Source organism: Cotesia glomerata, linkage group LG3, assembly GCF_020080835.1.
Source record: "Cotesia glomerata isolate CgM1 linkage group LG3, MPM_Cglom_v2.3, whole genome shotgun sequence".
Classification (NCBI taxonomy): domain Eukaryota; kingdom Metazoa; phylum Arthropoda; class Insecta; order Hymenoptera; family Braconidae; genus Cotesia; species Cotesia glomerata.
In genome coordinates, this window is record NC_058160.1 from 23,144,084 (window position 1) to 23,159,416 (window position 15,333).

General features: G+C 34.4%; 1 protein-coding gene across 2 annotated transcripts in view; it reads left to right on the plus strand.

Annotated features, from left to right (window-relative positions):
* LOC123262176 (protein sax-3-like) overlaps positions 1-14,224 on the plus strand; it is a 288,567-nt gene extending 274,343 nt beyond the window's left edge. For both annotated transcript variants that reach the window (XM_044724310.1, XM_044724309.1), the window contains exons 3-8: positions 2,640-2,793; positions 7,391-7,521; positions 7,780-8,046; positions 9,240-9,520; positions 10,233-13,056; positions 14,027-14,224. In XM_044724310.1, coding sequence (XP_044580245.1) covers positions 2,640-2,793; positions 7,391-7,521; positions 7,780-8,046; positions 9,240-9,520; positions 10,233-13,056; positions 14,027-14,196 — 3,827 coding nt within the window. In that variant the 3' untranslated portion in view covers positions 14,197-14,224. The remainder of the gene's footprint in view (positions 1-2,639; positions 2,794-7,390; positions 7,522-7,779; positions 8,047-9,239; positions 9,521-10,232; positions 13,057-14,026) is intronic.
* The last annotated feature ends 1,109 nt before the right edge of the window (positions 14,225-15,333 follow it).

The following is a 15,333-nucleotide window of genomic DNA, read 5'->3' on the forward strand; positions in this document are numbered from 1 at the left end:
GCTTTAGCAAAATCTGCACAAAATACATCAAGTTGTTCTCTAGCAGCAAGAGTCTCATTAGCAAGCTGAGTGAAATATATTAAATTAGTTACTGTTGAGCGTTTGGGCATAAAACCATGCTGAAGAAAACCACAGAAGATTCAATGAAGACCTGATTGAGCTTCGTATTGAGACTTCACGCACATTTTGATAGTACAACCGAATAGTTCGTTAGCAGGATACTTTCATAAAGAGTTAGTTGATCTTTGTTCATCTTGTTCAGAACCGAAGTTCGATCATGCTTAACTATAAGTTGACGCGTTCCCCTGGTCACTATCTTCAAGTTCTTTCTCCCCGCTGAAGTACGCCGCTCCATCTCCTCTTTCAAGGCCAAGTACCCCCTGTCTCTGCGCCGGTGTTTGATCTCGAGCAATTATCAACTGCTGGAGCGATACTGGTAGTCTCTTCTGGGTCTTGGATTTGACATATGCCTGCAGGATGATATCAGCTGATTCAGAATTATTGAAAATAATTTTTACCGGACGTGGAGATGTACTATTCAATAATAATTTACCAACACGCATGCATTTAAATTTTATTTTTAGAGTAGCTATTGTTTTGTTCAATAATTTACAGAAACAGTCTGTGATTCTCGCATGGAGATTACCATTTTCTGATTCCGAAGAATCATCCTCCGGGAGTTCATAAACCATGAGATTCGACCGCCTGCGTAGTCTATCCTCAAATTCCTTGAATACATCATGAGACGCCCCTGCTACTGACTGGGCCCCAGAAGCCGATGATACAATACTGTTAACCTTCTCTTTAAGCTTGACAATTTCACAGTGCTCACTAATTCCTCTGGTGGAGAAATCTTTCAAATATGTATCCAAATTATCCAGTCTGATTTCTACATTATCTAGCCGTCTTGCTAGTGGAGTTGATTCATCTCTAAATGCCTGCTGGATATCTTCAAGCGTGAACTGATGCGTTCCACCGGTATTCGTTGATTTACCGCGTCCCGCCACAGCATCGGGTGAATCCGCCATTTTTGGTTAGTGCTTCAGTGTTGACACACGCCGTGTGAAAACAACTCAGGCATTTAGGGCAGTTGACAGATTTGTGTAATATGGGTACATTACAAGCCCTGCACGACACATCCACTTGACAGTCAGTAAATGATGCATTACACTCATCCATTGTAATATATATTTATGCCGCTAGGGGTCAGCACATACCACTAAAAATTTGTCCAGTAGTATCTTGTTACTGATAATAATAATAATATTACTCCTCAATATTGAGGGTTATCTCCAAGAGTCATACAAAAAAGAAAATTTAGTATGAAAAGAAAATATTTATAACACCATTTTATATCACACTACGTTCTAAATATTTTTATACTCAATTACAAACATCTTATTTAATTAATGATTCACTAGTTAAATAATAGAGCGGTAAAGACTGGGGACACACTTTTACGCACATTCACTCAGTTGCGGCCATCTTGCCATATATGACCATATCAGGCTATTTATGAGAGTAAAAATTAATTTATTCTGATTTTTTATTTTTTGTCGGCATATATACATTAATTAACATTACGTTAAACAAAAATTTATTTAAAAATTGATTAAACTAAAAACCAATGTCAGATAAGCTATTTAGACTAATCAAAAAATTATTTATATTTTAAACTCAACTCTCTAGTATCGAGACGATTAAACGATCGTGCGCCATCTGTCGGAGATTATCAGCACTAATTCGGATAAAAAAATTAAATATAGGCCTGTCTGACCATATCAGGAAATATCAAGCCATATATGTCCTAAATTATTTTAACTATTGAATGAAAAAAAAATTTGGAACATTAGTAGCGTGAAATTTATCAATTCAGAAAAAAATAGTGATACCGTCGATTTAAATGGACGCGTTTCGTAAATGGTCCGAACCGTTCGTGATAAATGGTAATGGTATACGTCAGGACGTCGGCAATAGCGATAACGCGAATGCAAAAGTCGGGGATCGAAGAAATAGAAGTAAAGGTGGAGAAGGATTGAATGGAGCTAAGGGCGAATTTAAGTCCGACAGGCATGTGAGGGTACATTCAAAATATACGTGCTAGTTTAACCCTCTGCAGCAGTGAGGGCTCCAAACAGAATACCGTATCGGATGGTATATATATATTTTCTAGAAGACTGGAACGGGTTAGGTGAAAGCCGATAGAAGAGGATAAAGATAAAGATGAGAAAGAGGTGAACTTGTGGATAAGAGCAGGGCACTAACGCTCAGAACCTTTGACCCTTCCTGCTTCAGAATAGCTTGGGTTTGGATAAATGGCGGTACAATCGATCGTTAGGATCCTCGATATCTATCTTCAGTTTAACAGTTCCATTTATTTATGTCGTATATTGTAGTCAAATTCAATTTTTTAAGTAAAAATATGTGAATTTAAAATTTAAAGTTTAATTAACGTCCTGTCAAAATTAATGAGGTAATATTTTAATTTAATAATGACCCGCTTAATGACAGACAAACAATTAAACAAACGGTACCATCAAAGTGGTCCAAGCAAACTTGCTGGAAACAATATAATATAATATAATACAAATACAAATAGCATCAGTGGGTAATCTGTTTTCTCTTGGCAATTGTTCCAGTGTTACGAGATGAGTTCCGGGCGCAACCTCAGAACACGAGGGTCGCCGCCGGAGAGACCGCACTGCTGGAGTGCGGGCCACCTCGGGGTCATCCAGAGCCTACTCTCCAGTGGAAAAGAAATGGGCATGTCATAGACTTGGAGTCTACCAAACGGTAAGTTGTCTCACATACACGTTATTATACTTAATAATAAAATAAAATCAACATTTTATTTTATAATATTTACATTTGTAAACCCTACAATAAAGGCTTCTTGTACAAGTGCTTTCTTATCTCTCTCATAATTCTCATTCGTATATAATGTATGAATTTATTTGCGGGTATTATTATTTAAGTATGATCATTTAGGTGTGATTAATACCGTGACTTTCTTTGCAATTGACACGATTTTTTTTCAATTGTTTTTTTTTGTTTTTTTTTTGTATAATTTACAACCTTTGGACTAAGTATTCAAAATTAAAGTTACAGTAAAAAATTTTTCTTCAAAAATAAATTCAATTTTTTATTAATAAGGTAACTATTTAGATATGGAGCTCTGCCATTTTTAAGCATGAAAAATCGAAAAATTAACTTATTCAAATTTTTATTTTATTTATGAATGTGATTTAAAAAATTATAAAAAATAATTTTTTTTTTAATTACATTTCTCAATTTAAAAGAAAAAAAATCCATACTTGTCATTTTTCGATGAAATTTTTGAGACATCAATTTTTAGAGTAATTTTTTTTTAAAAAATTAGGAAAACGGTTGACCCTAAAGGCCATCTCTGCAACTTCCCGCTAATTCCGTTAATCCTGACCGCTTTTTTTGAGCTCTTCGAACTCAAAAATACAATCTGTGTGTTGTTTTGAGCTCTCCGAGCTCAAAAAGATACCTTTTCTATGCTTTTGAGCTCTTTGAGCTCAAAAGTCTGATAGAAGTTTCATAGAACACTATTTTTTGAATTTTCAAACCAATAACTTTTGAATAAATGAACCGATTTTCACGCGGTTAGCGGCATTCTACGCAGTTTTTTAAGCCTCATAAAGAATTTCTGAGTTTCAATTGGTAAAACTAGAAATTTCGGAGTAACTCCGAAAAAACACTTTTTTCGGTTTTCTTTCGTTCACGATATCTCTCGAACGAATCAACCGATATTGACCGAATTGGCAACGATCGACGTGGTTTTTTAAGGTTGAGAGCTCATTAGTTTTTGGAATCGATCGGTGAAGCCGTTTAAAAGTTATCCCAAAAAAACCACTTCTGAAAAAATTTTTTTTCCTATTTTTTTTTAGATTTCTCCAAATTTCTCAAAATCTATAGGTCCGAATCGATTCAAATTTACAGGAAATCTAAGTTTAGCGAAGTCCTTTCGAATGGCACCAACCGCGATGAAATCGGTTCAACCGTTCAAAAGTTATAAGAGGTTTAAATACTTACACACACACACACACACACACACACACACACACACACACACACACACACACACACACACACACACACACACACACACACACACACACACACACTCACACACACACACACACAGAGTTCCTAGGACCTCAAAACGTCGAGATCTGATGAAAACTCGATTTTCGAAAAACGGGGTAAAACCAATAACTTCCCGATTTTTGAAAATTTTCAATTTTCTTAGCGGGAAGTTAAAAAAAAAAACTTTCATGATATCATAATTTAACCACTTTTTTTTTAATTTTAAAAATTTTCAAATTTTGATGATGGATAATTTTTCAATATTTTTGCACCAAAAAATTATAAATATTCAACAGGAAATTTTTTTACGCAATGAGAAAATTTTTTCTGTAAAACTGAACCACAATTAATGACATTAATTAAAGTAACAGCAATATATATATACTCTACTCTCGTCCGTAAATGTATCGTATTGACAAAGAATTTAGTGTTTGCGCGGGTGAAAGCGCTTAGAGCCGGTTGAATAATTCCCAACGATTAATTTCTCTCTCGTTGTTACACCGCGATGGAATTTAGGACCTCGTTGCGGGTTACTGTACACACAAGTATGAGATCCTCGGTATATATACAGTTACATTAGTACCGTACCGAAGACTAAGGAGTAAAGGAGTAAGAGTAAGGAATAAGGAACACGGAGTAAAGTAAAGAGTAAAGAGTTGGCTCTAGACTACTATATACTCAACTCGGGGCAATAAGAGAGACAAGATGGGTAAAAGCCCTACCCGGTGACTTGGAGAACCCACCGGCACTAGCTCCAGCACGGTACAGGCAATGGTAATAATCCGAAGACACAAGGGCTCCGTAATCTACTGCGCATTTGCATGAGAATGGCGCTAAAGGATGTCCTCTATAATTCTTGCTGCGTTATCTCTTCTCGGTCCCTGGCACCTTCCACCCTCCACCCGACCGCCACTGAGTAGACCGTCCTCAAGAGCTAACCAAGACGAACTCGTTATTTACATTCACATTGTAGCTGTATAACTTACGGGCTTCCCCGTCCCGAGTATGAGGTGTGGGTGATGCACAAAATGTTTTTGCTAGTTCCTCTGCACTCACAGTCCGTCTTACTCTTACTCTTACTCTTAATCTAGTTATTCACCGACTCATTCCTTTCCTTTAGCTTTATGCTCCGCATTGTCTCATCGGTCTCGAGTTATTGCGAGACATATATCGTTGATCCAGATTCCACATGCTAGTTTAAATTTTCAACCGTTTTACTCCACTGTTATATTGTACATATTGTACACATTTTACATTGTGCATATTGTCATTTAAATATCGCGAGTCTAAATCTTCCTCAACGGGATACGAAGTTATTTAATTAAAAGTTTTATTTCTAATCTCCCGAGGCTCGGAGTAAAATTAATAAAATAAAAACAACAAATGACGGTGCAATCCACGGTGCAAAAATTGGTAGTCTCTGGTGTAACGTTAAAATCTTGTGCACTAATGGTCTTAGTTGTGCTCAGGAGTTTAATTTTATAATTTTATAATTACTTGTTACTATTTTAGTAAATACAACAATAGAATTTTGAAATTTATTTTACGAGTTAAATATTGAAAATACGATAATAAAATTTTTATTAATTTAACCTAATTTTTAAATTTAAAGTTACACTGATAGAAAGATTTAGTTTTATTTAATAAGATTTAGTAACAGATACTAAATGATTTAGTAACAATCCTTTCATTACCAAATATTTAGTAATAAGTACTAAATCATTTATTAAATCCCATTTAGTTCCACCAAATAAATATTTAGTAGTATTTAACAAATGATTTATTGGTACTCGATAAATCGTTTATTGGTATCAAAAAAATTAATTTTTTAACTAATTTTAGCGTGTAACCTAACTTTTTAACTTAAAATAAATAAAAATTATTAAAATAAATAATTTTAATTCAAAATATAGGGTATTATAAAGAAAAGAATCTCATTAAATTATATTTTTTTGTTTGAGACATTTATAAAATTTATAATTAAACAAGTTTTTAACACATCAATAATAGACAAATTAAAAAATGTAAACTAAACTCCACTGAGAAAAAACATAAATAGAAGATATTTATTGAGAGTATGTGTGTTTTTAGAGGTTTAATAAATCTCCCAAAATCGAGCTGAATAAAATAATCAGAGTTAGTGAATTGGTTATGTATCACATAAACATTGGAATTAAAGCATAGCCATGTACCGACAATACTTGCGAAAGAAATATTTAGTACCTGTCACTAAATATTATTTGGTGGAACTAAATATTTATTTCCATGTAATAAGGCTTTGTTCATATAAAGAAATCATTTATTAAACTGTAACAAATAATATTGATGGGTACAAAATATTTGTTTCTCCCAAATAAATGAATACAAATTTTGTTACTAAATCAGTTTAATACTCTGTACTAAATCCTTTTATGAGTTTACATGCTAAAAAAAATAATTACTAATTACCATTTTAATAAAAACGACCACAGAATTTTTAAATTTAATTTACAAGTTAAATATTGAAGATATGAAAAAATCATGAGATTTTTTTACAGAGAATCAAATTTCTTATAAAAGTACTTTTTGCCAATTTTACCTAATTTTAGAATTTAAAGTAAAATATTTGAAAAGTAATGATTGTTACTTGGAATTGATAAAATTATAACAGACAACCGTCAGATCTTAAAAAAAAAGATTGTGAGCATACCAAGAAATGTGGATGTTAAATTACTATAATTAATTTCAAATCTGAAAACACTTATATATTTTTGACAAGGCGGGAGTGACGGAGCGGGCAGTGGGTTTCGGGTAATAATCACAGGGTTATAAATTAGAGTAACTGATAGAAATTAAATCTGTCGACATTAGCGCTGCGCAACGACCGCAGTTGCCCCGAGGGAGCCCTCTGACCTGTGTGCCGCCGTCACTAGAATTAATTGATACTATAAATTAGAGGACACAATCGAGGATCCATCGATTTTACGGGACGGCGTTGTCGTGCCCGGCTCTATATATCTGCGCTACACCGGACTATCCGTATCCGAGAGAACGCGGCATTCCGTGAGTTTGAACTCGGCTTAATTGCTATCCGCCGATCCTAGTGATGTTCTATAGGTATATACATCTATATATATGCATATAGATATATTCAAGTGTGATTGTTAAAGCATCGATCCTAACGGCAATAACAGAATCCTTTTGACAATCTAACCGACCTATCCTCAAATACTTGTTTACCTATTGTACAAATATTTGCCTCCAGTGAATAAACTCCTCAATAAAACTCTCGTTACAGAATTACTTTGGTTGACGGTGGCAACCTAATGATTTCCGATGTTCGCCAAACCGACCAAGGAAAATATCAATGTGTTGCTCATAATATGGTCGGAGACAAAGAATCTGCTGTTGCTACTCTAACTGTTCATGGTAAGAAATTTTTTTTAATATTAACAATGATGATGCACAGTAAAAAATTTTTCGTCATTGTGTAAAGTGTAAAAATTTTGTGTGTTGAATATTACACTCTAGTGTATAGAATTTCACATTCTAGTGTGTTAAATCAACACATAAGAATGTTAAATTCTACACACAAATTTTTACATTTTACTCTATGACGAAAAATTTTTTGCAGTGTGATGATGATGATGATGATAATAAAATTATTGATAATAATATTTTTTGCAGTGAAACCATTTTTCTTGGCCACGCCACAAAATCAAACGGTTCTCGTAGATCAAACAGCAGAGTTTGCATGTCGCGTCGGCGGGGACCCGGCACCTGAGATCCTGTGGCGAAGACACGACGGAAAAATGCCGATAGGACGCGGACACATACTCGACGACAAGAGTCTCAGAATTGAACGAGTTACACCCCAAGATGCGGCGACTTACATTTGTCATGCTGAAAACGGTGTCGGTGTTATTTCAGCCAGCGCAACATTAACCGTCCAATGTAAGTAAATAATATATAATAAAAAATGAAAAAAATAGGATTCATAATAATAAATATTATATCAAATTTATTTGAAATTAAAGCAAACATCTTTGAACTTGATTAAAGTATTAGTTCACAAAATAAGCACACAAAATTCCATTAAGATCGGTTGAAAATAATGGATGCAATTTAACTAACATGGCACGTTACACATGTGTATGCATACACAGAAAAAAAAATGTTATTGAATCAAGTATATATTTTTGAAGAGCTTAATATTCTTGGTTTGAGTAGAAAAATTCTTGATTTAAGAAAATTTTTCTTGATTTAAGGAAATTTTACTTAATTCAAGAATTTTTCGTCTTGATCCAAGACAATTACCCTCTTCAAAATTATATTCTTGGTTCAAGAATTTTTCTCTTGAATCAAGTTAATTTTTTTTTCTATGTACGTAAATAAACTTTTGGGCCGGTATTATTTTTTGATACAATTTGAAACATAAAATAAAGTATAACATAGTTTCTGTAAAATTACGATATTAGACCGGCTACAGGATATAGATTCATGAAACAAAAATCTACATAAAATGCAAAAACAAAAATAAAATTTTATTTTGTCTCGTATTATAATTAAGCGACATCTTTCTTTTCTGTTTGGTATACGAATACATTAAAAAAATAATAATACGTAAATAAAGTGAATAAAATTATCATATATTTCAGTAAAAATAATAATGTCTAGACTTGTAGTAAATTAATGATAACTCTGGTAAGGGTAATAAAGTAAAGGTAGAAGTATAAGTGATGTTTTGCAATAAAGCAATTATTACCGAGACAAAGTAAAATCAAGGCGAAATAATTCTAAAATATCATTTTCATTCTATATATATATATCATAATATACTTCTGTTTATTAGTACCGAGTATTTTTATTTATATTTTTATTATTAATTTACCCCAAAAGCAATTTCATTGTTATTCGTCGGGTTTCAAGAGTAGTTTAATTAGAATTTGCAATGAGACTTTGTTGAGTCGTCCCTTGCGTCTCGGTCTCACTGATACTGAGACGCATTGCCCGGTGCTTTGCCAGAGCCAGTACTGGAACAGAACCAGAAGCAGTAGTAGTAGCAAGGGTGATTTAATTAGAGTCCATGAAGATAGACATTTGAGAGAGAGCGAGAGAAAAGAGACTCATCTCGTTTTACATTATAGCACGACCGGTCTTCACAAACTTCCCGAAGGATGAAACCGTGAGCGGAGGTTCGGACGTATCATTCGCCTGCTCAGCCCGCGGAGCACCGAAGCCCTCGATTTTCTGGACCCGCGAGGGCTCCCAGGAGCTGATGTTTCCCGGTAATGTTTACCAAGGCCGGTACACAGTCAGCGAGGATGGGAGTTTGCACATCAAGCAAGCCGTTAAAAAAGACGAGGGACACTATGTTTGCAGCGCAATAAGCCAAGCTGGTGCTAGCACGGCCACTGTTTTTCTACAGGTAAATATTATTGTTTTTCTGCAGTAGAACTTGGATAACTTAATAAAATTTTGTGTTCTTTGCCTTTCAAAGTTTGAAATCTCTCTAAATCTATAACTTGAACGAATAATTCGAGCGTTCGTCTTCAATAAAAAGTAAAAAAAAATTCCTGAATCAAATAAAATTAAGCTAGAAAAATTGTTTTACTTCAACAATTTTTTTTCTTTGGTTCTAGACAAACGGAGATTTTTATTGAAAAAATTTTTATAGAGGATTCAATCATACACAATAAAATTTTTTGATTATTCTTATGAAATAATTCATTGTAGAGTTACTAAATTTTTAAGTTAAAGAAATACATATTAGTAATATTTGAACAAAACTGATCTTTTATAACTCAAGTTTTAAAATAAAATTCAAAATTTGAACTTTTAGAATCTTCCTAACTTAAGCGCTGATGAATACACTCAATAAGGATTTATTAATATTTGATAAGTTTTATTAATCGTTAATATGTTATTTTTTTAACGTCAGGTTATTTAATAAATAAATATGAACTGTTAATAAATTCTCTTCTCTTCAAAAAAATATTTTAAAGGTCGAAAAAAAATTATTTATATTTAATAAATAAATAAATAATTTTTTTTATCGAAATTTCACTGTATTTCTTATACAAATAATAAAAATCCACTTAACAAAATATAATAAAATCATAAAATTTGTTTAATTTAAGGTAACACCTCTTGAAGAAGTCCCTCCACCAATAATAGAACTAGGACCAGCGAATCAAACACTGCCTCTAAAAAGCACCGCTTACTTGCCTTGTCGAGCAGTAGGAACACCAACACCTCGAGTCCACTGGCACAAAGACGGCGATTTAGTGCCCCTAGGAACCCGAATAACAATGTCTAGCAACGGAACTCTGATAGTAAATGATCTAATAATGGCCGATGGCGGACTATACACCTGCATCGCCTCCTCCGAGTCTGGCAACACATCATGGTCAGCCACCCTGACCATAAGTTCTGGTACAACCCTCCACAAGACTCCAGACATCTCAGCACTGCCGCAAAATCCTAGCAAGCCCAGAATCGTGAACATCACCAGCACCTCCGTCACGCTCACGTGGAGTCCCGGCCAAGAAGGCAAAAGCAAGATAATCGGGTACAACATCGAGTACTTCAGCAGCAACCTCAACACCGGGTGGGTCGTCGCAGCAACTGGAGTCACCGATGACACCTACACCGTCACCGAACTTAAGCCCGACACCAAGTACGTGTTCCTCGTTCGCGCCGAAAACAGCCACGGTCTGTCCCTACCTGGACCACTCTCCGACGTAGCTCACACTACGAGTCAAAATCAGTACTCCGTCCCTCAAATCGAGCTGATTCGCGCCCGCGACCGCCTTAACAGCGAGATTCTTCACCTGAGAGAAGTTCAGCCCGTTAGCAGCACCAGCGTCAAAATAATGTGGGACATCCTAGGCGCTGCGGACCTAGTTGAAGGTCTGTACATCCGATACCGCGAAATCTCAAACAAACCCGAGTACCAGATGGTCACCGTCTTAAACGCCGGAGCTACCAGCTACGTCCTGACCAATCTAAAAAAATACACTCTCTATGAGTTCTTCTTGGTTCCTTTTTACAAAACAATCGAAGGAAGACCCAGCAACGTCCAACTAGCGACCACTCTTGAAGACATACCCTCAGGACCTCCAGAAAACGTTCACGTTGGAATGATAAACATGACCTCCGCGTTCCTAAACTGGCAACCTCCATTAAAAAGCGAGCAAAACGGTGAATTGATCGGCTATAAGATTCAAATAAAGAGCAACAGCAGCAACAAAGTTTTGGGACAAATGTCTATCAACGCGACGACCACTTCAGTGACTATCAACAGCTTAACGACTGGTGGATTGTACACAGCCCGAGTTGCAGGATTAACACGCGCAGGAATCGGGCCATATTCAAATCCAGCGATTTTGAACATGGACCCAGGACAACTAACGCAATTACCACCGCGAACTGATCCTAGTCACGGAGGAATGTCAGTAGTTACTGAGACGTGGTTTTTGGTCCTGATGATCACGATGGTCTTCACGGTAGTCGGAGGATTGGCGGCGGTTCTCTATGTTCGTCGAAGACAGGCCATGAGCAAGCAACTAGGTCACCTCAGTGTGCCTGTAGGAACTGCCAATGACATTTGCCAGCTCAACAAAGATACACTGTGGCTAGAACGCGGTTGGAGGCCGACCAACACTTTGCAGAGCAATGATAAAGATTGCGAGACCAAGTTGCTGAACAATCAGCAAATGATCGCTCCGGGAATCGTCAGTATGGCCGGTTCTGAGTATGCAGAAGTTAATCTTACGACTTTTTACAACACTAGGAAGCAATTGCAAGCACCACCTGAACCTTACGCGACTACAACGCTCTGTGTTGGGAACCGTAGTCCGGATTCGATGGAGGGAAGTGGCCAGAAGTCGAACTCTAGTGACTCTTGCATGAAGCCAGATTACTCAAACTTGGACTCTAATCAAGAACACAACCAATCGACCTTGTCGCCTAGCAGTGACAATGCCAGCAGCTCGTATACTGATGACAACGCTGGACGCTCGCAGCAATATCGTCTGAACCAAAACGACAATACTCAGACGAGTCAGACGAGCATGCCTAATTGGTGCGACATGCTACCCCCTCCTCCTGAGCATCCACCGCCATCTGGCGGAACTGGAACCAGTGGAACGTCTCTGTCTGCGAGAATGCAACAACAGATGGCGTTTAGTCCGCATTTAGGGAAACGAAGTGTCGGAAATGATTTGGACGGAATTAATACTACTAATTCTCAGAGCCCACCTACACCTCCGGTGAGAATTGGCAATAATTTTTCGTCTTCTCCGACTCCGTGGAACAGTCAAGTGCCGCCTCATGATGGAACTACTATCGGAAACTATCAACAAGGAAGGTACACTACTTTACCGCCTCAGACTAACCCACCACCGGTCCCATCTTTTCCGCAAGGATTCACGCATTACGATTTTAAGAATCAGGAAAATGAGTATGAAAGCGGGTCTGTGATTTATGGGCATCAGAATGGCCTCGGAGAAGAGTACAGGGGCACGGGGTACAGCAGGCCTAATCTCCCGAACCATCACCTAGACCTCAACCGAGGAGGATCGCTCAATGATGAAGTTTACAGGAACCACAAGGAAGATATGTTTAGGAATGAAAACCACTACCAGCACGAAAATGAGGAGTGGGATAGGAAATCCTGCGATTCTAACACTCATTCGGAGCTCTGTTGCTCCTGCTCGGAGTCTAGTTGTCTATATGCTGATACGATGGAATATAATAATCAGTTTGGCGGGACTGGGGGCAATGGATGCGGTCATAATAATAGGAACTCGGCGAGGAATAGAAATAATAGAAGCCCGCGTAGGAGAAACAATCGCGCTGTTTCTCCTACCTACAGCAGTGACAGCAACTACTCCTGCATCCCTCAGAGACAATGTGGACCTGTTAATTCGCAGGAACGGCTCAGGCACAATCGGAGTAAAGGTAATGATATGTTTTTTTTTTAATTTTCTTTTTTTCAAGTTACGAAAGCTACAACAGTGCATCGCTGATTTTTTTTTCAATATAACCTTCGGAATGTCAAAATTTACAGAAATAATGAAAGATAAAATTTTTTTTTATACTTTTTTGATTAAAAAAAATAAAATTTTAAAATCAAAAGTGATTGTACAGAAAAAAAAACAAGAAAATTTCGACTCTCAGAAATTCAACTTTTGAAATTTTGAGTATAAAAATTGAAAATTTTTGAAAATAAAGTCTTAGCACGCAAAAATTTAAAGATTTTATAAAAAATACATTTTTTAAAAACTCACTAAAATTAATAATTTCTCAAATTTTGGAAAATTTTTAGTTTTTATAGCCAAAAGTTCAAAATATTAAATTTTTAAAGCACAAAATTAAAAAATAAAATTTTTTTATGTAGTGTAAATGCACTCGTTTTTGACCGATGTATAAAAAAGTTAATTAATTGATATTTTACAAGAGTTTTTTTTCTAAATGTATTATAAAAAAAAAAAAGTATGGCATTTAATCATCATAATAAAAAAATTGTATTTCAACATTTAAATAACAAAATTAATATAATTTTGTTAATTTTTATTATAAATTGTTATTAATTATTATTAATTAAGTATTTAACTTTAATAAAATCCATTATAAATAGTAGTTAATATTTTAATAATTTTTTGATAGCTTAATACAGAAAAAAAAACCTTAATCGGTCAATAATTAGTGCATTTACTCTACGCTCTTTTGATTTTAAAAATTTCTATTTCTTAGGTTCAAAAAGTCATAAAACAAAAAATTTATTCTTCATTATTTCAATAAATTTTTTATAATCTCAAGATGATTAGTTAAAAAAAAATATTTATACGTTTTATTAGCATTATTAAAACGATTTATTGTAATTGGTAGAAGTTTAGAATGTTTTTTAATAAAAATAAATTTTTTTTAGACAAAGTGCCGAGTTTTACGAGAGCCGGAGGGTACGCACAGCACAACTCATCAGCTTCAAACACTATGAGTAGCACAGGCAGTCAGAGGTACAACAAATTGAACAGCATCTTCAACCCCAATGGATTAACAGACACGTCAACACGGCTAAGCGATCACCGAGACAGTTAAATTTTCGAATAAAATAAAATAAAAAATACATTTATCGGCCACGATTCTTGCCAACGAAATGGCCTGCTGTGAGAGTACTGTAATAATCATTATTTAAACATTAATTATTAATTATAAATATAGTAATAATAATAATTATTATTAAAACAATAATATTACTAATGACTTGTAAGAATAACTGAAAAATACGACTAGACTGCTCTCGCATTGTCAAGAAGACAATCGATGCCAACGTGAGCAATACTCAAGTATAAAAAAATATTATGTAACGTTGTTTTATAAATGCCATTTTATGTCTTTTTATTATTATCAAATATTAATAATTATAACTATTATTAATTAAAAACAATAACGAACACTAGCCATCTGTTAATAAGTCACGGCGATAAGAGAATAAGCTATTATTATTAAATATTTATAAATATATAATATATATTATATATATATATATATATATGTGGCATTTATTTTGAATAGACTGTAAATTCTCCATCGTCACGACAAATAATTACACATTATTTTCGATAATATTCCTAGCTAATCGTTAAGTATAATTATTTAATAATTAATCAAATAAAATATATAACCGTGAAGCAGATTAGTCGGCAGTCTCTTCCAAAATAATTAATAAAAATTTTTATTATTTAATAGTAAGCATTAAGAGCGAGTACGGCGTTTTAATCATATCAATGGTTTCTTGTATACATTGTAAATAAATTACTATTAATAAATAATTATAATTATAATAAATATAATAATAATTTAGTCATTAGTATTTAAATTAACGCGACGATTAGTAGCTGAGAAACTTATAGGGGACTGAATTGTACCGCGAACTTTGTTTAAACTTAACAATTTATATTAAATAAAAAATATATTACAAATAATAAAAAATGTTGAATTAATGTACAGCTTGTACTTCCACAAAATAATCTCAGTTAATAATTAAATAATTTAATCTAATATAATTAATCATTTATGATTATTATTTTCTTCTATTATTTTTACGTGATTGAAATAGCGAAGATAAAAAATAAAATATTTTTTTTTAATTGTTATTTGTTAGTTGAGATTATTTAAATGACATTAACAGATCTTTATTAAGACAATAGTTACTGTAGCTAATACTTTGTTCAC